This window comes from Accipiter gentilis, chromosome 23 (assembly GCF_929443795.1).
Source record: "Accipiter gentilis chromosome 23, bAccGen1.1, whole genome shotgun sequence".
Lineage (NCBI taxonomy): Eukaryota > Metazoa > Chordata > Aves > Accipitriformes > Accipitridae > Astur > Astur gentilis.
The window spans coordinates 14540111-14562126 of NC_064902.1; the positions used below are offsets into that span (position 1 = coordinate 14540111).

The window sequence follows — 22016 nt, forward strand, 5'->3', positions numbered from 1 at the left end:
ACCTAAATTCATTATTTCTAAATATTTTGCAAGTGAAAAACCTTACACTTGATTTGACATATATGGCTATGCAAGTGGTTGTGTGTTTGAATATTCTGTGTTGGTATTTGACAAAGATTTGAGGGGGTGTTGTTTGCTCAAGTCCCAGTCATTGTAAGTCGTGTCTCAGTTATGCCTCCTTGAGAATTAAGAATGAAGTCAGGAGGTGGTACTGCTGTGGGTACTCCTGCATCTGGGGATTTTCATGTGGCACATAAAGTAAAAGAGGAAGACCAGCCTTTTAGGACCCGAGATCTCAGTTTTAGGCTGGTGCAATGACATTCTTTTTAACTAAAAATTTACACTTGATTTCAGTCAGTTCTCATTAGTGAATTGAAGGCTGAAACAGCTGATTTTCCTGCAGATGGCTTAACTGTTTTTCAGGTTTCAGTGTTGCTTTTCATTCTAACTGTCATAAATGTGAAAATTGTTCAGGTAGTGCAAATGGGTGCAGGTTCTGTTTCCCACTTGCTGGATTGAGGTATGAATCTGTCGTCTGCTTTGACATGGTGAGATCCTTAACTTGGGAAACAAAGTGCAATTTCTGAACCAAAAAGTTCTGAGCTTTTCAGCAATAGAAGTGAGAGGAAACTTGAAGTTGTTTCCCAAGTGCAGAAAATCACGTTGAGCTGTGCCAGCAAACCTATGTATAAGCTCTGTTTAAGCTTCCTAAGTTCATCTCAACTACATCATTTTGGAAGTGCCTGCTTTAGCAACTTAGCTGTCAAAGAGGGATTGACAAGCCACTGGAAGTGGTCACCTTTCCAGCTGGCGTAGTGCTCTCAGGAGAGGCTATGCATCTGTCCCTTGAGAGGCAGACTTAAAAAATGTTTGAAGCTTTGGCAAAGAATGCCGTAAACATAGTGCAAGATTACTGATCTGAATAAGTAACTAGAAAAGTTGTTCTGCATGTACTAACCTGGGTAGATTTTCATTAATGTGTCTCATAGGATCAATTGGAGGTAATGCATCTGCATAAGTAAAGACGAGCGAATAGGATTTCACTCTGAAGTACAGAAGGTACTATCCAAAATTGCAAAGAGAATATGGCAGAGCATGTCTTTGCTACTTCTTCCAACAACGGAAATATTAACAATGTATTCACCTTACATAAAACATAGAATTTTCAAGTCCAATATGGAAATTTTTCCTCCTCTTGTGTGTGTCTGAAGGTCTTCAGGCCCCAGCCTCTTGGCTACTGTTTTGAAATAAAGTAACAGTGATCTCTCAACTACTGGCATGGTATGTGTTTCTCACAAAGGCTTTATTTGCTTATGGGAGCTAAATGCTGAACTATTATGCAGATTTGCATAGAGTGCGAGGACTTTGATCTTGACAAAACACATACTTTGCAGAACAATATTATCCTGGGAGCGATTAAAACTTGCATAGACAAAGGTGGTGTTTGTACTGGCAAACTTTTCTTGCTACTTCTCATTCTCTCCCTACCCCCTTGCTTCCCCCTCACCCATCCACTGCTTATGTCATTGCTGCAGCTAGGAAGATCTTTGTTGCTTGCAGATGCTGTCACCTGCATAACAAAGCAGCGATCGAGTTGTATCATTTCTGAGCCTTCAGAAGTGTTAACAGATGTGCCTATTCTTGAAAGCCAAAGAAGGTGCTGTAAGAGGAGAAAGCTAAACTAGCTATAGAAGCTGCAGAAGCTAAGAGAGACTAAATGTAGATGGTAGGATAAAAGCCTGGATTTCTTTTTATCTTAAAGCTTCTTAAAATTGAAAACTGTTTTTTATGTTCCAAAGCTATTTGAACTATGTCGCTAGATTTGGAAGGAAGCTTGGTCTGCATGAGATACGCTGATATAGCTGTAGTATTGAAAATACGTAATTGGGGTGTGTGTCACACTTGTACATAACTTTCACTGATGCATTCATGCTTAGTGTTTGCTCAAGGGCAGAGTTGTGCTGAAAATCTCACATAGGAAAGGTGTGATTTCAGAAGTCACTTCAAATTATATCAAGATATTTGTGAGCTTTAGGTTACACATGAAGAAAAACTTCTTCCCCAGGAGGGCAGTAGAACAGGTTAGCCAGAGAGATGTGCAGTCTTTGTGCAGGGAGGTTTCTAGGTCAGCCCCAATCTAGCGTTGCAAATAGCTCCCCTTTAAGGGGTAGGTTGGACTGGATGACCTTCAGAGAGAGATCCCTTCCAACTGCTGTTTCAATGAGTCTGAAAAGATGCTACCAACCCATTTCTTCAGGATAATCTTGTGAGAATAAGCTTGCCTTGGAGTACCTGTTCTATTGGGACACTGAAATAGTTAATACGTGAATTCAGTCATGTATAAAATAGTGGGGCATGTATGTTTTCACTTTGTCAAGATGAAAGATCAAATTGTTTTTCATTGGTGCTGGCTGTACTGTAACCCACAAATGACTAACCTTCAGGAGTCCTGAAGTTAACTTCCATAGATTTCTGACAGGGGTTGGCAGAGTTTAGGGTAGTTACAGGGGTTCTTTTCAGTCAGAAGAATAGAGGAGCAACACTGTTTTTGAGCACAGATAACACAAAATGCGTTGAAGGTAAGACTGACACATAGACTTTGACAGGTAATATGTTCACCCGTATGGACTTCCACAAGTAGTTTACCAATTAAAAACAGTGGAAAGAAAAATTAGATGTATTGCGACGTAAACCACAGGATGGTGTTGACGTAATGTTCGCCTTTTCTTTGCATTAGTCATGTTTTAAAATATTTGGAAAATGCTGCTGGTTGTTATGAGTAGGCTGAACAGCTTTCTGTGGGCTTTCCAGCATATCACAATATTAATTTAAGCTTCAGGTCAGAATTAATCATTTTTATCTCTCTCCCCTTCTAACCATCCCACAACAGACACGTTGCATTAAGTGTTACAGCTCTGCCTGCAAGTAAAAAAAGTCCTGTCAATCAGAGCTGTCAGTCAAAGTCCAAAATGTCTGCCCTACCACTTCTACATGAAAAAAGAAATCCCAGCAGGAGGTTGAAGAATGAAAAGTGTAATGGGAAGGCTTTCTATGCAACAGCATGGGAAGAACTAGTATTTTTGCCACATTTTTGTTGTATTTCTGTGGTGCCCATTCATGGGCACTACAGAAGTGATTGATTTCCATATCTAAGGGAAGGGTACTAAGTCCTAGTCTGTATCCTTAGTGGGCTTTATGAAGCTGTTTTCACCCTTACTGGGTAAGACAAAATAGGGGAAACTTACATGTACAAATCCCAGCCGAAGCTGTTTGATCCTAAAGTTGCAGAGAACTGTGTTGTTTTGATTGCTGCATGTTTTTAATATAAGGTTTTGCTCTAATGCTGTAATCATAGCCATGGTAATTAAACTTGTTTTCCCAAAGAAATCTTGAAGACAATTTCCTCAATTCCAAAGCATATTCTTAGTAATAGCTTCCCTGCAGTTGAGGTGGGAACAAAATCTAATTTGCAGCTTAATATTGAGAATTTAAATGATAGAATGATATAGTGAAGTACAGTGATCTCTGCATTCATAGATACACGGCTTGAATGTGCTTATATGCCAGGGAGTTTCAGAAATGTATGGAACTGCATTTATAGTATGTACTAGAGTGCGTAGTAAAGAATTGAACTCTACTTACTGGTAAGATATGCTAGTTGTAAAGAATAAAGATACTTTTTTTTCTCCAGTTTCACCATACTGTTTAAACCAAGGAGCCTTTCTTCTAAGAAAACGTTCCTTAGAAAATTCAAAGCTTTCACAATAGACTTTGATCCTTACTGTAAAATGAAAGGAGGAGGAAAGCTTTCACACTGAAATGCTAATAATGTTCTCTTTGTTAGTTCCTTTTTATTGCATATTAAGTGGATCTTTGCCTGTCAGTCCAAATTCTGCTTTGGAGGTATCTACCTTCCCATAATACAGTCATCTTTGGGCTGTGTGGTGGACTATACTTTTTTTTTCAGCTAGGTAAGAATGCTGTTTATCCTTTGTAAAGTATCTGCCCTAAATGTGGGTGGACCACTCTGTTAAACTAAAAGCATGTGTTTGTTGTAGGTGCACTGTTAATATATTGTTTCCATATTCTTAAATGGTGCAAACCAGAAGAGGCAGTGCGACACTGGATTTATTGTATGAGCAATAACTACTCTTCAGACACCTAATCATTACATGATTGGGTTTTTATGTTGTGGTTTGATAAATGGAATGCTTGTGTTGTATTCCAGTCTCTTCAACCTCTCCAGGAAAAAAAATAAATTAAAATCTAATTTGCTAGAAAGGGCCGATACCTTTTAGGCAGAGGGGGGGTGGGGAGAGGAAGGCAAGTCTTTCCTAGCAAATTATGCTGGACTTGTGCATTTTTATAGTACTTTTGAAAGCATGATGACAAGGTCAATAGTCCTGTATGCATTTTCAAGTTATTTGCAAGTTGCTGAATACTAGGCCTTCTAGATTTTTTTTTTTAAATCTGCTTATTTTTATTTATCCTAAGTCCATTCAATGGTTAGATGTCACTGCAGTGAGCTTCTGGGCATTCTGCCAAGTCTTCAGTATTGTCAGGATGCTGGATAAAAGTACAAAGAAAAATGCTTGTCTGTGTTTCCTTGTAAAATTCTGCAAGTAGTGTATAGCCTCAGAAATAAGACCACCCTTATTGAAGTAAGAGCAGAACTAGATGAAAACAGGACTGACTCTCACTTTCTCTATCTGTACAACTAGTTAGAATGCAGAGTTCACTTTGACATGTAAGAACTGCAAATGTCCACAAATTAAGAAGAAAGTCTGAGCTAGAGCTGTAGGCTTTTAGCAGCTAAAGGTGTCTGTGTTTAATACTGTAAAATTGTGTAACAGCGTAACTGTTAAGATAAGTGAAGATAAGACTTTTCTGAAATATTGAAACCGAACAAAAATGCTTTGAAATTTTAGAAGCTCACCATTATCATTGCCTCTTTTACAATTGATCCTGTAGTTATACTGACATGTTTCACAGAACCTTGTTCCTATGCACTACAGTGTATGGTTTCCACAAATGTTGTTATCCTTCTTTTAAAAAAATTTCTTTGTGTATTTTTTAAAGTTGGTTTTATATTGCAACCTGACATTCATTTGAATCAAATCTAGTAAGATATAGGAGCATATAGGGGAGGAGACTAAACATTTTCTTGTCATAGAATATACTATGGTTAAGCTGATGGTTCATTTCCCAGGTTAATTTCTGTATAAACGTGATTTCTCTGTATCGAAAAAACCCCAAAATACAGATACTCACTTGCAAATCTGACTTGAGGTGGAGTGAGTGCCATGTACCTTCTTGTTCTCTTTTTTTTTTTTTGGTATGTTTTGCTGGATACATTGCACTGCAAAGAACAAAGCAATGTAGCTGCAGAATTTTCCCCCTGCATTTTTGGGAACATATAAATGAATCTGAATGTAGATTTTTAAGCTTTGATAAGAATTGAAAGGAAATCTGTGTGCGTGCTTTGGACTACTTGCTAGGCAGATTATATTCTGTTGTAAATTACAGACTTTTTATGTGAGAGTTTGAGAACAGCCATGCTGTGCCTTCTCAGAGAATAGATAGGATTTAAGCCTCTGACACTATAATGACATAAAAACAAAAGTGATTTTGTTTTTCCTGTAGGAAAATAAAATACAGAAGAAAGGAATTTAAACTTGATTTGTTTGATGTTCTCATGTAACTGCTTCTTTTTACTAATTTCCTCTCTTTCTTCCAAGTTTGTGCTGAAGCTTTCAATCCAGATGAAGAGGAAGAAGATACAGAACAAAGGGTAAGAATGAGTGAATTGCATCATGCATAGTTCTCTCTACAGTTTGACAGGCAGATGTCTGTACTTCACATTTTCCCTACCACTTGTGCATTTTGTTCTGAGAGGCTGTGTGGTATGCTGACATTGACAAAGTGACATTGCTCTGAAATTTAGGGCCACTTTGTCTCATGCACTTTTTGTCACTATAGCTTTAATATCATTTTACTTCAAAGGACTTGAGAGCTGTGCTTAAGTCTACCATCTTTAAAATTTTGGATATTTTCCTTCCTTAATTATCTTAAAGGCTTGTTGAGGCAATTCCTAGAGCATCGATGCTATTGTGAAGAATTAGTTAAGCTTTACCACAGCTGTTTCTTCATGGGCGCTTAAAATTCCTCACATGCTTTTTACTGTCTTTCTGGTCAAAGCAGTTCTGCCTGGGTAGGAGAAATACTTTGTTGAAGTATTTTGAGACTGTGGCCACCTGTTTTTCTATTGGTTTTGAAAGCTGGGATTTTCTAGGAATTGCAAGTTCAGATACGGTAATTGTATTTCTTTAGAGATGCTTTTATGTGAGCAAATTCCGTAGCCTAGCTGGTGAGGGTCAATGTTTTCCCTCTGGATTTCTGGTGTTCCTTTTCTAGATTCCATCTCAAGGATGCTTACACTTCTGCAATGAAAATCTAAGTCTAATTTAATTTCTCTTAAAAAAAGAAGATACTTCATAAATAAGATGCTATAAAAAAGAAAAAAATACTATGATTGTGTCTTATCATCCAAATGTTTGTAAACCTGGATACATTTATTCCATCACATGTCTTAATCTTCCTGACTGTTGATTCAATATTAAATTTGCTTTTAAAACAAGGGTCTGAGATCTGCTTAACTTTGGACAATGAATTTTTATAAATGCCTACTAATGTAACTGTTTTTTGGAATCCTTGTTATTCCAGAAATGTAATTAACCTGGTGAATGTGGGGTAATTAATATTTTTATATATGTTTTCATAATTAGCCCCCAACAAGCACATATATAAATGTTTTTATGACACAGTAAGTGTTGGTTCCTTTAACCTGACAAGATGTTTATAACAGGAAAGAAATAACAAAAAAAATATCTCTCAAACAACAAAGCTTTTATTTAAGTAATTTTGTTGGGGGGGGGGGGACGGGGACGGGACGGGACACCAAACCCCAAACAACCCCCAAAACCCCTGCTGCTTAGATAACTTCTGTTATTAGATGGGCTGAGATACGTATGTATCATAAATCTTATAAACTACTTGTATGCGAACAGTAAGTATATTGGGACTAATGCAGCCAGAGTTTAGAAAGAAAACTGTTGACTTTTTCCTCTGTTCCAGTCAAGCCTTGACTGTATTTGTGGCTGGGTTAGAAGGGAAAGGAAAAGGCATCCTCTTCTTTCTTGTCTTTCTTGACTGTTATTTTGCATGTGTTAATTGTCAGCATAATTAATTGTTATGTCTCTCTCATTCTGTCTTGCATTCTATGTTTAGATATAAATGTTATTTATGCAAACAACAAAAAAGAACTATATACTTTGACACTCTTAAATTGTGTTCTGTTTTTTCACTCTGAAGTGAAGGTTCAGTCTGTAATCATATTTCTTTGTCATGACAGTTTTGTTTTACTTTGTTTTATAGGTAGTTCATCCAAAAACTGATGAACAGCGATGCAGACTGCAGGAGGCATGTAAAGATATCCTACTCTTCAAAAACCTAGATCAGGTAATATGATTCTAAGCAACTCTTAGCTGGAGTTGATGGTTTGTAGGTACAGGTAACAGCATTACCTAATAGTCCAGACATTTGTTTGCATTGTGATAGTTCATGATTTATTAATTATATGCAGGCTGGATTGGGACATTTGTTTGGAGATCAACAGTCAATGAACAATATAGACAAACATGTCAAATTGTCAGTTACTATGATTATCAGATCCCTCTACCTGCAAATTCAAATTTTTTTTTCTGTTAGAGAAAAGTTTGGGGGTTTTTAAAATTCTTTTGCTTGTCTTTCAATGTTTGCTGTTGGGGGTACCATTGCACCTGATTTCATTTTTCCTAGGAAACAGTTCATAATTTTATGGGCAATGTAAAAAGGAAATTACTTACACAATTGTGATATTGGAACACTATCCACATTTGCATGCTGTCAGATTGCTGCACGTTTTTCTCAAATGCCCATATGTCAGTAAATTTTCTGTAAATGAATGTAAAGTAATGTTTTTAGGTTGTTCCTGTTTTTACTTGTATTATTTTTATTGCTGAAGTTGGTTATTAACTACTCATTGCCTCAGCACTGAGTTTTAATGATGAGAGCCTCCATTGCTTGCACTTAGTAATCTTAATTGGTATGAATTTTTTTGACGAGGATCATAGGATAGTTCAGGAACAAACCTCTGGAGATCCTCTAATCCAGCCTCTGAGAGGCCATAGGATAAATGCATCTCATCTCTGGTCTGCTGTTTCCATGAAAACAGAACTGACATCTCTACTACAGGTTGAGGAAGAATGAAAGCTCTAACACCAGCAGCTTCCTGTTTTGAATCATTGAACTTTGTCTAAGATATGAAAGGATGGATGTGATAGCTTATGGTTTCAGAAACGCTGCTCAGCTTTCCCTGAAAACCAGGCAGTTCTCCCAGTTTTTGGTTGCTGTACAAACTTCAAGAGTCACTGAACTGCATTCTGAAAATAATTGTTGAAAGCTTTTGAATGCAGCAGGCTTGAGGAATTGACATTCTGTCAAAAAGTTTACTTGAAAGCTGTTGTTTCCAAGACTGGCCTTTCACTGTTCTGGGATTCCTATTATTAAGCCTATTTACTTAAGACATTTTAAAGGTTCCTGTTGCAAGTAACCTCATTATGTACAGTAAAAAATGAAACATATTTAAGAATATTCAGCAGCTCAAGGAGTATGTGCAAAATGTGATCACCATTTGAATTGAGTAGGCCAATCTTTTAGCTTCCAGTAAAATCACCCAGAAGCAAAAATTAATAACCAGTTTATATCCAAAGATGACTTTGAAAAACAAATTTGAGCTGAGAAGGTGGGCTTGGAAAAATACTTCCTGCAAAAAGCTTTCTAAGCAGCTGAGTGGAGAAGTAATGGAAATGATCTTAACTGCAACTGTTAAAGACTCAGGCTTTAAGGTAGCACATGGCTGAAAAAGATGGCTGCAGTCCATATATTGGTTATAGTATGATAAATGGCACTTAGCAGCAAGGGGAGAGCTTTCCTAGGAATGGGTATAAAGGGAGTATGGAATTTGCATCCTTTCACCCCTCCTCCCAATAATTTCTTTTTAACTCCCTCTGTGTAATGTGACTGGTTGGAAAGGTTGGCTGTAGAATACACACTGAAAGGCAGAACGCATGACTGCTGCTTTTGCTCAGTGTATATTGTCCTTTAATAATTGTGAGGAACACTTTCAAATTAAGGCTCAAAATACGTTCTTTTGCTTCTTAACCTCTAAAGAATGTCATGTAAAACTGTTAAATACAAGCAAACAAACCCAACAACAATAAAAGTGCATAAAACTCCTTTAGGAGTAAATATGATTGTGTGACGTAAATGTCCTGGCCAAATTCAACCCTTGTCCACTGGTTGCATTTAGGTGAACTGTGCTGAATTTAGGCCCAGTGGCTCAACAGCCCTTTTAAATGTCTTTACTTGTATGAATAGTTGCTGTAATACTTGGTATCAAACACAAGGGAGCCAGTGTCCAGTGGATCACTTCTAGCAAGGTTCACGTTGAACTCCAGACTAAAATCCATTTGGATTGTCACAGAGTTTAACCCTAAGATTTTGAGCATCCCCAATGATAAACCTGATTTATGTTTCAATATAAAGTGCTGGGGAATGGATAACTTCTCTCCTGTTAAAAGCTCCGTGTGATGTATTGTGTGTAGGCTCCACAGTGTCTTATGAGTTTGTAGAATCCTAGTTACAACTGAATTTTGTACTGGGTGAGAGCAATGACTGTTATCCTTACCAGCAAGGCCCCTGAGCATGCTCAGTACCCATACTTAAACCAATAGGGTTTTTTACAGTTCAGAAATCTGATGAAGCTTGTCCTTTTATTGACAAAGAGCTCAGTGTTTTATTTACTTAAAATAAGTCTTTGCCTGTTTATCTTCCAAATAAAGCATTATTGAGTTACAGTATTTTAAAAAATAAGCTTTTTAAAATCTGCATTGCTTGTTTTCTGACAGCTGTTACTTAAATGCATGCTGTGAAATATGTAGTTAAAATAAATGGCTTTCATACAATGATTGTTTGTTCAGTTTAAATATCAGGAGAGTTTTTAAAGACAAGAAAATAGGATTCTAGTGAAAAGATAGGCAATATTTTCAATGTAGTCGTGCCTACAGATGCTGCAATGATTATTCCCAACTTGAGGAGTGCAGTATTTCAAGTGTGTCTAGCAGCATAAAGACTAGTTTGCGTGTTCATGCAGTGTATTTTTAGAAACTCAGCTGTGATCTACATCTTCAACTTTGAACATCTGGTCATTGAAAATGCAGTGAAAGTCCATTGTTAATGAACTTTGGAATAACAGAGATGGTAAAGCAGTTCAGCATTGAGGCAGGGCATTTATATGGCATCATCTCTCTTGGCTTTCACTGCTTCCCTGGCTGTGCTGCCTAAAAAAAGTTTAGTCATGACTCATGAGGGAAACCTAGCTTGAGTTTGCTGTGCAGGCCAGCATTATCTCATTTTCTGTATGTGCTCCCCATCTGTACCTACCTGGTCTCGTCTTGTGCTGGAATTGCAGGTTCTCTAAGACACAGATGATCTAGGGAAATAACTCTGTGCAGAGTCTTGTTCAGTATAGTCCTGATCATGATGGGGGCTCTTAGATGATGACAATACAAATAAATTACTAATAAATCGTGGTGCAGTTTCTAGACATGCATACATTTAATGAAATATATGTGCTGTTGTTGTAATTGTTATGTATCCATTGCAGTGAAACTGTGTCAGATTGTACCAAGTGAGAGCTTGCTCTATGTGAGGAGTTAGGCACTAAAATGATATGCATAAGTTAAGCCATTTGGACATAAATTTGAGATAATAGCTGTTCTGTAATGGAAGTATCTGTGTTTGCATTATTGAACTTATATTAATAAGCTGGAATCAAGTAAGGTGCTAGTGGAAATCCACATTTAATATCAGTATTACTTGTATTTGCATACAGTAAAAATAATGCAATGTGTGTTGCAGTTCGCTATCCAGATCAAGTCAAATGAACTCACCCTTGTCCAGCAATAATGCTAAGGTATATTTTCCAAGAGTTTTTTTGATTTTTAAAATTTTTTTTCTTTTCCCCCCTCCTGCTTGTTTTGTAGGAGCAGCTGTCTCAGGTCCTTGATGCCATGTTTGAGAGGAAAGTGAAACCTCAGGAACATGTGATTGACCAAGGTGATGATGGAGACAACTTCTATGTCATTGAGCGGTAAGCAGCTGTGTCTTTGAAATGTAGTATATGTTTCCTTTCAGTTTCTTAGAAATGGCATGGAATGCTTACTGCAGGATAGTTTCTGAAGGAAACTTATTTTTTACAGTCCTTGCCTCTTCCTTTCATCTTTCCATTTTCTCCTTTAGGCCCCCATTGACTTTTGGATCATTTGCCCAGGGGCAATCAAATTTTACAGAGGTGGACATTTCAAATCTGCTGGGTTTTAACACATTCTGTTTGACTGTGTGAAAAGACAAATACTACTTTCTCTAAGGGAAAGAACGCAGCATGAGCTTGCCTATGCTTTGTTCAGTTTAGCTTTTGTGCTCATCAGCATATGCACACCTTAAAACCAGCCATATTACATGCTGTTTCTAGACTAGGATGTGTTTTTTCTGAAGAAAGGAGGGGGAAAAGCAGCAAAAGAAACCATACCATAAGGGAAGGAGATTATTTCAGGGAAGGAGCATACAGGAAATAAAAATCCATGGTAGTGGCTACCATGGAACAACCTGCACTTTGTCCAGTTAGTTTTGATCACTGACTTCAGAGAGACTTGTGCTTATTTTGCTTCTGTTGGTCATGTGATTTGCATTTGCGGAGTTTGAGGTGCCGTTTTGCAATTTCTTGCATCAAGCAAATTCACATGATAATTTGTGGATCATATATATATGTGCAACAGGCATATAATAGATATGTGTGTACATGCACATTTTGAGTATTTTTACCCTTTTGGAAGAAATTTTGGCTAATGTCACTTTTAATCACTGTATTTGAAGAACAATTAAGGACACGGATTTATTTCCTCCTGTAGAACTGTAGTACTAAACAGAATATTACTGAGCAGATTATAAATGTCTGTTAGAACACAATCTTAGTAAACTACTTTTTTGATGCACTGGTATCTTTATTATCACTGAAATAATGGCACCATTAATATTGTATTAAATGCTTTCAAAGCAGTTCTTCGAGACAACATGTTGCCTTTTAAATTGTCATTCATTCTGTGTTTAAGGAATTTGCAAAAGAATTTCTAGGTTAGGAATTATTCATTTTAAGGACATTCCCCTTTCTGATCAGTGGAGTTACAGAACTCAAAGGCTACCTCAAATATATTCTGACCATACGCCCATTCCCCTGTCCTCTACCATACCATAGCATTAGCCTAAACCAGTGCTGCATTTCTACGCTCAGTTATCTTCCTGAACTGCTCTGCCGCAGACCCATCCCATGTCTTTGACTAGATAGGACAAGTTCCTTCTCTTGCCATGTTCACTGGGGAGATCAGGCTGTCCCAGATAAGAGTAAGGTACTGCAGATCAGAACTCATGGGAGCCAGAGCCACCAGCTCTGCAAAGATGAGATGTACGCAGAGCAGCGGTTCCTAATCTTGAGGAAACTTAAACTCAGTTTGGGAGCCTCTCAAAAATGTTAGATATCATCAGCCTATTTTAATTTTTTTCTGTGTAAGGCTCTTAACCTGTTGGTTACTAAAAAGCTCTTCCTGCTGTGAGTTTTAGCATAAAATAAAGAACTGAAGTGGAACCTTATCTTTGATATTCAGGTAAATGTTTTTATGGTGTCTTTTCTACAAATGTGATGCTATTCCACAATGTTTTTTTCTATCATGAGATAGTTGGGTTAGAAGATTTCAGGTTTTTAAGTTTTTGTTTCGTTTTAATCTCGAGGTGTAATCCACTGGTAACATAAATATGTTGCCAAAAGTATGTGACAGAAAGGCTATACAGTGAGGGAAATTAAACTTGGTGTTGTCTAGCAATAGAGCATACCAGCCTTTGCTGTAAACACCAACTCAGCTGCAACTCTTCTGTTGGCCATTCAGTTATTAGAAGGAATTCTACAGTTACGAATTTTCTGTCTCCTGCTCCCCCTTTCCAGTCCTCCTCCACCTCCCAGCCCCTTGTTTTTTCATGTGAAAGAATAGCAGGACGCTGGTGCTTATGGCAAGCTACAATATTTCCACTTGCCTGGAAGTGCAAATTCAGAGGACTCTGGCTCTTTCAAGGCATCAGTACACATGTCTTGTTACTCTAAGTCAAGTTATTAATGCCTGAATATCCCCAAGGATTAGTTTCTTCTGTCTGAATGAACAGTGACTTTGTGTTGCAGATGTAACTTTTTAGCATCTTGTCTACATAGAAAAAAATAGGCTTTCTGGCCCAGGCCTCTTTCCCTGCACCGTCCCCCTGCGCCGTCCCTCCCCCAAATCTTCTGGTTGTAATACTTCCTCACCAGATTACTTTTGTCTGAGTGTCTTTTACCATGCACAGAGGGACAGCAGGCAGGGCAGATGCAACTTGAGGATGTGGGAGCTGTTTAGTGCTTACTGCATGGAAGGGAGAGCTGGGACGAATGTGTTGCATGGCTAAACATTAGTATGCTCATCACTGCTGAGGAGGCACCTGATTGAGTCTCTGCTGATTGAGCAGTCATCAGTCAGGAGGGGAAGGTTTGGCCTCTCTCGCCTCTTGGAACAGACTGATCCACAATCTTGCTGAGTTGCCCTCTTCTGCTTTTCTGCTTTTTTTTTCCTTGGGGTTTTATATTTTTTTTAATGTCAGTATTTTTCTTTTGAGTCCTTGAGCTTCTAATGATTACCATCTCAACAATTACACTTCGGTCTGTGTTTTTATTCTTCTTCTCTTGCAGGGCTTTAGCTCACAGACTGTCTCACAGCTCAGCAACAGTTTTCTCAATAAAGCTGAGCCAAGGTCACCCAGTGGTGCCTCACCGATTTAGTCCTTGAGCCACAGACAGCTGAATGCTTGGCTGAAGGTTACATGGCTATAGTTAATTGGACATAAATGGCACTAGTAAGTGACTTTCAGGCTGAGGGATGGGAAGAAGTTGTTGCATTTCCTTAATATGCTCATAGGTGGCTCTTCCAGATCAAAAAAACCCTGAAGATTGTTGCCTCTGGTGCTTCTCAGAGAATTATTAAATACATATTGGACATTACAAGAATTAGTGAAACTTTCCATCAGCACTAATTCTTACTTAGTTTACTGTGTCAGCATGCTGTGGGTCTCTGTCTCCTAGGTGTGAGTAAACGGTGGAATGTAAAAAGTGTCCAGTAAGGATGGTATGTGGTCTTCATGCCTAGCTTCTTCCTTTAGCTTTCTGGGTGACAAGGAGAGACTAAATTTCTTGGATCTTCTGACATGTCTGAAGCTGGCCCATCTACTGTTGATCCAGTAGCCAAACTTTTTTCTGGGTCTGAAAGGCTCTTAATATGTAGACCCTCAAGTCATTGTGCAAAGCTTCCTCACTTTGATGTGTTTTAATTGTTTGTTTGTTTGCATGTAATGTCCACTTTGTGGAATCTCCTACAAATGAAGCTGGTGTAAAGCTGTCCTGTAGTACATTCTTTTTTTTAGATGCAGCAGTGTTCAAAGACAACTAACAAACCCAGGGCTGTCCATCAGCAATGCTGAAAGACCTTCTGCTGTTAATACTAGGGAGGTCTCACCAATGAGTCTGTTCCCATACTTGTTTACCATGAGAAGTTTCACCTACTGCCATTTCTGATGATTCCCTTTTTTTTTTTTTTTTTTTTTTTTTTCTTCTCCCCTCTCCTTACATGCCTAATGATGTTCTGGGAAATAATACCATTTCTTCTGACAAAGATCTAAACTGCTGGGGAAAATTATGTGTGTATTCAGCTGCTTAAAGACAGGAAGGTGTTCCCTGCCTGCTTTTTTCCCAGGCATGATATATTTTGTAAAGTCTCATAGGCCAGTGGCTAGTCCCTGAATGATCTCTGGTGCCATAGCCAAGAATTAATCAAGCCTAGTCAAGCTATATTTTTAAATTATTTTTTTAAAGCCCCAAGCATAAGGCAGTTCTGAGCGTGTTATGGGCACTTGTTTGACTTTTAAAGGGCTACCTTTCTGTGCACAGCCTGTTTCTTCATATGCAGTTGCTATGGTGCAGTTTGATCCAGATTTGTGTCTTGAGCTTTGACTCACTGGACTTGTACCTTGCATCTTCATCAGAGTAGTCTTTTGATTCTTAGTAAATTCTGGGATACTGTTCCCTTAACTTCATTATAATGTAGGAAGTGTGCCTCTTGGAGAACAGGGTGAGGAGGCCTTTCCATTTTAAAGGTTACAGATCCCAATGAACAAGAAGTACAAGGAGGCTTCTGGTATTTGAACGTTTTCCTCTTGATCTGTTCAGAGATCCTGGCTAGATGTCAGCAGTTTTAGAGAGCTTTCCTGTTCCTAGAAGTGAGCTATAACAAAGGAAAAAAAGAAATTAAAAACCTTTTAGCTTGCCCGCTTCAATTTGAAGCCAGTGTGACTAGAGTGGAACCTATATGTTCTGCAAAACTGCTGGAAGTTACTTACCCATGCTTCCTAAGCTTGTGCATCCTACAGTGTCACCTCAGCACACAGAGCTTTGTGGGAGTCGAATGGATGCTCTTCAAAGTTCGAACATTGCGTGCTGTAACCTGTGTTCTTCAGTAGCCACACCTCCATGAAAGTGGTGATAAAATTGGTTGGTTCAGCTGTCAGCATGCTTGGAGTTCCAGCATGGTATGAAGTTGAACTGAGCAATAAAACTTTTGGTCATAAGGGAGCTATTAGACAAATACCAGGTGAGAAATGGTTGCCTCTAGACATCTGTGCTAAAGTGTGAAGATGTGGCATGTATAACATTCCTGAACTAGCTTTAAATCCTACAGCTTGAAGATCACTATGTGCTGCTCATAGTAAGTCTAGTGAGTTTGCACTGCAAAACTCACTTAGTGTCTTAGGTATGTAAAGAAAGGCCCTTTCTGTAATCTTTGTGCTTTTATGGCATCACTGTTGTCCATACAAGAGCTGGATAGTTTGAATCTAGCATGTGCATATGCAGCTACAAGCTACAATTGGATCTTGGGGTTATGATATAGACATACCCTTAAGCTGGAGTTGAGGCAAAACTGTAGGAGCAGGTGAGCAGTTGGACTGAGTGTATCCCAAAGGTACTGCAGCAATGCTGTCAACTGAGAAAATGGGTATAGATGGATCCAAGTCACTCTAAAGAGGCCTCACTGGATAACACATGCTGTGAAAAGACAAATACTGTTAAAGACGATGAAACTACCTATCATACTGGCCAGAACATTTACAATAGCAATGTGAAAATACTGTGCAGAGGAAACCAAGTAGATCTTCCCCAGATCTATCAGGAGTGAAATGCTTTAAGAGAGAATTATTGTGAAAATAGTGTAGAAGCAGCTTAGTATCAGGCAATTGGAAAGGTTGATGAAGCACGTTCCGTCTCACCCAGCAGTAGGAGGACTATTTGTATAGCAGCAAAAAGCTGTTTTTATGATTTGTACTGGAATGTTGTCTAATAAAAAGTGTCTATTCCATTGTTTTCCAGGGGATTGTATGATATTATTGTAGCAAAAGACAACCAGTCACGCTGTGTGGGCCGCTATGATAATCATGGCAGTTTTGGGGAACTGGCATTGATGTACAACACTCCTAGAGCTGCCACCATTGTTGCCACAACAGAAGGAGCCCTTTGGGGACTGGTAAGGAAAGGAAGTTGCTCTTGCATATTATTTTAAACACTGACTTGCAGTGCTTCTCTTGGTATGGCTCCTTGCGCCAATAGCTGTTTTATCGTGATCTGTTATCTCACCTCCTGGCATAAGAGATCCATTGTGCAAATCTTTTTGGCTACCTTTCTAGAACAACTTTTCTGTAAAAACTACATCACTAGTTTTATCTGTCCCTTTATTATCTTGCATTTGCTGTAATTGTGGCTTTTGTTAGGGGAAAAAAAACCCTGGTTCTGTGTTCATCCTGCAGAGGACAGTGGAGGCATTAATGCACGTATTTTATGGGAGGGAGAAACAATATCTAAATGACATTCTTTATTTTCAACTCACCTTCCTACTATTTTGTCTGCTTTAAGAGGAATGGGAAGGTGTTAAATATCTTCTTGAGGATGTCAGTAATTTGAAGAGCTAGGAAAACTGCCCAAAGATTTGTTTTCCTTCAAAATAAACTGTCATGATGTTTCTGGTCCCTTTGTGTTACCCTGGAAGAGGTTCTCAGGTCAGCATGACCTATGAGATACCAAGGTAAATGATGGTGTTGCTTTGTCTCTAGCCCAGCAGTGTTGAATGTGAAGCTGTAGACATTAGTTTCCTGTGTTAGTTCTTTTCTTTGTACTGTTTGGATAGGGTTATTTTCACAGTGCTCTCTTACTCATCTGTGAGGGCTCACATAATAACCTGATTGTGTGATCAACGAAGCCTTTGAAGCCAGAAGTGTTGTATGCTTTCTGTGTGCACTGGGCTCCTCGGCAACTAACGCTGGGGGTTGACCATGTGTTGTGACCGTGATTGTAGGACTGATAAGCAGCTACACATAGCGTGCTTATGCAATCTCTGCGCATGCTGAGAGAACTGATTTCTGACATCCCTTTTCTTTGTGAGCTGAAAGAAAAGATTTTGGTAAATCAACCAGGGAGTAGTGTCAGAATCTAATTTCTTGAACAAGACAGAATGAAGCAGCTACCTACAAACTGAGCTCATTCATAAAAGGAAGAAAATGAGAAGGTGATTCTTTGTTCCAGTTTGCCTAGTTTGCCTCTGAAATGAACTGCACAAGTTGGGTTAAATTTGGGTTTGTTTTTTCTGTGATTACATTCACTTAATTAGCAAAGTGTCGTTGAAGGGGGACCTCTTGCTAGTCATCTGTCCTGTGGATATTTTATTAACTAAGGCTGCATTTTCCTGCCTAAAACGTCCATTATTTCTTCTAGTTTTCTGTTGTTGCCATGTTTTATTGTACTATTTTGTGCCTGATGTAATGTAAACATATTTTTATTAGTCCACAGAAGTCATTGCTAAAGCTCATGGGTTATCTGCCACTTAGGAAATGTGGATTACTCCTGCTGCACTGCAGACTTAGGCCAACAAAAAAGCCTGGAAGGCTCAGGCACAAAGCAGTTATCAAACATGGGTCTCTTCTGGAGCAGAGAAATGTCCTCAGCCTTTGCTACAGAACATGTCTGGGGAAAACCTCACGATCACACGCTTCCTTTACTGCCCTGCCTTTTTTGTTCAAATACTGCTGCTTCTCCTCTGTCATTGATACTCTCAAACAAATGAATTCTGAATTTTTTATGCTTCTGCAATTCCCCTGGCAGTTTCTGCACCTTTTTGCTTTTCCAAACATGTACATTTGAAGAGACTTATACAACTGAAGAATCTATTTAAAAAAACCTAAAGATAAAGCAATCCCTCGTGCTTTACCATCTCTTGTTCTCCTTTGGAGTAATACCATTTCTCCCTTCATCTTTCACCTCCTTCAACTTTTATATTCTAGTAGTGACACCTGTATCAGTCATCGTTTCAAGTTACAAGTATTTGCAGCCTGAATCCCATAAAATTGTTCACTTACTTGACAATACTTCTTCACCTCGAAATATCACTGCTAAGGTATCAGTTGATGTTTTCAGAGAATGAGATCCAGATGAGTGGCTCTCAGGGCTTCGGATGTTTCTGCAAATTGTGGTATATATGTAAACTTAAAAGTTTTGGGGTTTTTGATACCATTCTCCTAACCAAATTTCCACTCCTTTCCTCTGACTTTTTGGTTTTGCTTTTTACACTTATGGCCTCATGTTGTGTAAGGTAAACTCTGCAACTTGTGCTCTGTTCATAATTTAGTGCTGATCCCAACAGGGACCGTGGGCATTATTGTCATGCAAACACTAACAAAAATACCTGGTGGGTAAGTGCCCTTCCCCTTAGCCTGGACGTGCTGTTTAGTTTCAGCTCTCTTGTGGCCTTTCTCATCGGTGTTTGCCAGTAGTGGAGCCCTGCCTTTTCTGTGTGGAAATACAAAGCATTTCGTTAAGATCGCTGACAATAAACCCTCAAATATGTCTGCCTTGCAGGTACCGAGGCAGGAGATGTGGTTAACTGGGTGAGCTTGCCTTCACTCGGGCACGTAGTGCCTCCCAGTGGCCACAGAGCCTGCACAGCACTAGCTGCTGCCTGGGGAAAAGATCAGAGCAAGAGGGGTGGCAGGGGCTGGGCGGGAATCTTGCCCAATATTTGGGCTTCAAAAACAATCCAAATAGTTTTTCCATCAGGAAGGTGCTTATGGTACATGTGGACAGCTAGCAATTCGGAAACAGTCATTGCAAAAAGCTGGCTCTTGGATCCTAGGAGGTGGAGGAGTGAAACAGCCTGTTGCTGTTTGATATTCTGTTCCTGATCTATTTGAGACTAGTATAAATATTCAACTTACTTTTGAAATCCCTGACTCAAGTAGAGAAGAATCCAATTCAGACTTAGTCCTGCAGTTGCCTTAACAAATAAGTGTTGGAAATTCAAATTCTAGGGGCTTCAGCAAGAGCGTAATTTCTTTATTGTGTGTGTAAGCATATGAAAGATATATTAACAAACAGCCAAACAAAACCCAAAAACTCAACCCTGAAAAACAAGATAGACTAAAAACAATTCTTAAATGCTTATCTGAAAAGGACCAGTCTTGCAGCTCCCTGTTTTTCAATTTGTTATTGCAACAAGTGCTCTGTTATGATCACCACTGCGATGGATATTGGTATAGCTTTAACAGCTGGCTTCTCAAACCCAGTGTTTGTTGCAAATACTAGTTCATGTTTGTCAGTTCTTTAAACAGGAAGCATTTTAGTGAAGAGGAATAATGTATTTCTCTGTGCTGTTTCTTGCAGGATCGAGTGACATTCAGAAGAATTATATTGAAAAACAATGCAAAGAAGAGGAAGACATATGAATTATTTATTGAGTCTGTGCCCCTTCTTAAATCCTTGGAGGTAAAGCCTCTCAAACATCTGCATCAAATTCTTGTATTAGCATTAGCTCCGCAGTCAGCGTTTCTGTTATATCAGATGTCTGTGTCATTTTTGGTTAGAACAAAATTTGAAGAGCTACTTTGGAATCACGTTTACTGTACAACTTAATTTGCATTGTTGAAGTTGTACGCTTTTTTTCATATCTTTTATGCACGGTAAATGATTTGCTGATTTTTATCTCAGTCTGTGTAAAGATTTAAAAAAAAATCACAAAAACCCCACAAAACAAAAAACATCTATAAATAGGTCAGAGAACAGGTATGAAAGTGCAAATTGGAACTCAGGTTTGTGGTTTCCTTTGAGGGTGTGATATTGAAGTAATGATACAATCACTGGGATATTTGGCCATGAATGTTTTTAAATTTTATCAGCCATGAATGTTTTTAAATTTGAGCCAAAGATGTGGGCCTTAGTAGGTCTTGCTTTCACCTTAACAGGTATGTAGGAGGTGAACTAAGAATAGGCTAAAGGGAAGCACTGCTACTTAGGAACAAAATGACAGATGTCATGCTGATGTGTGTGGTGCATGACTTCAGGAACAATGTGTAAATTGTCACTTCTAAGCTATTGATTCCGCCTGTATCTTCAGAGGGCTTTTGGAGCCATACCAAACTATTTTGTAATTAGTATGTGTCTGTCTTTTGCTTTGCACCATAACTTAGCTTTTCTTTGTTTTCGCATCATAAGAGTATTTTTTTCAGCATTAATCTTTAGTATTTGAGAAGAGCTTTTAATCCCTTTGAGAGAAGATTATAAAATTGCAAAGTATCATTAGGTATGAATAGCAGCCTCTAATACATATTATTTTGGACATACACTGGTAGCTGTGGAAGGGGTAAAATTGCACACCACCTTCTCCCTCGCTGTGTAGCTTAAACTAGTTCCATCAGTGTGACTTGAGCACAAAAATGACTCATAAATATTTAAAGATATAGAAAAATAACTCATTAGCACTGGTTGGCTTTCTGCATGGTACACTGCAGTTGAATCATGCGTGGATCAGAATTAAGTTTCTCAAACATGGGCTAGATTAAGGTGCATTCGTGGAATGAATGGATTACAACTGAATCATCTGTGGAGAAACTAATTTTAACTGTAGGATTTTCTTCCTTTCTTTAATATGTTTTTTACACTGCTCTGAAGCAATAAAACTGTTTTGCGGTCTTCTAGATGGGCAGTGGGAAACATTGGAGATAAATTTAACTGTTCTTTCTTCCTTCCTGTTCATGAAGACTCAGGCATGCTTCATTGCATGTCAGATTAGTACCTCTTTGCTGCCCTTGCTGCTGGGCATCCTGTTGTGGTGCCTGCTTACGCTGGTATCCTTTTCATACCACTTCGTCTCTCCACTCTTAAGAATGAGTTCTGGGACACAAAACCCCTACATATTCAAGTATGTGGTGATTAAAATATTTTGAAAATGTGTTGCTGGTGTTTCTCATTGAAGTTTGTTCTTAGGAAGTTTATGACATTTTTCTGAGTGTTTTCTTCAAATTTCAACTGAATCTTAGAGGAAGTGATATTTTTTTTTTCTTTGTTCTAAACTAACCAAATCAGTTATTTGTTAACTTTGGGGGTAAGAAAAGTACACGGATGGGACACTAGGCAATTTTCTTTCCCTATTGATTATGGTAGTCTTGAAAGCTGTGGTGCAGTATGACAATGTCATTATAGGGGCTGTATTTTTCAGTACCCAGCTACTGTTGTTTGTGTGTCTGGGGAATGCCTCTTCATTTCAAGGCTACAAAGTTTACCAGAGATATACTATATTAGATGAATATGTTTAATTTTCCTCTTTGTTCCAGGCATCAGAGCGAATGAAGATAGTGGATGTTATAGGGGAGAAAGTGTATCAAAATGGGGAACGTATCATTTCTCAGGTACTTGTTGT

At 38.5% G+C, this 22016-nt stretch overlaps 1 protein-coding gene across 1 annotated transcript in view; it reads left to right on the plus strand.

The window, feature by feature from the left end:
• PRKAR2A (protein kinase cAMP-dependent type II regulatory subunit alpha) overlaps positions 1 to 22016 on the plus strand; it is a 66316-nt gene that overhangs the window by 38737 nt on the left and 5563 nt on the right. Inside the window, exons 3-8 of the mRNA XM_049826480.1 lie at positions 5739 to 5791; positions 7435 to 7518; positions 11145 to 11251; positions 16649 to 16802; positions 19985 to 20086; positions 21931 to 22005. Of these exons, the coding sequence (XP_049682437.1) occupies positions 5739 to 5791; positions 7435 to 7518; positions 11145 to 11251; positions 16649 to 16802; positions 19985 to 20086; positions 21931 to 22005 (575 nt within the window). The remainder of the gene's footprint in view (positions 1 to 5738; positions 5792 to 7434; positions 7519 to 11144; positions 11252 to 16648; positions 16803 to 19984; positions 20087 to 21930; positions 22006 to 22016) is intronic.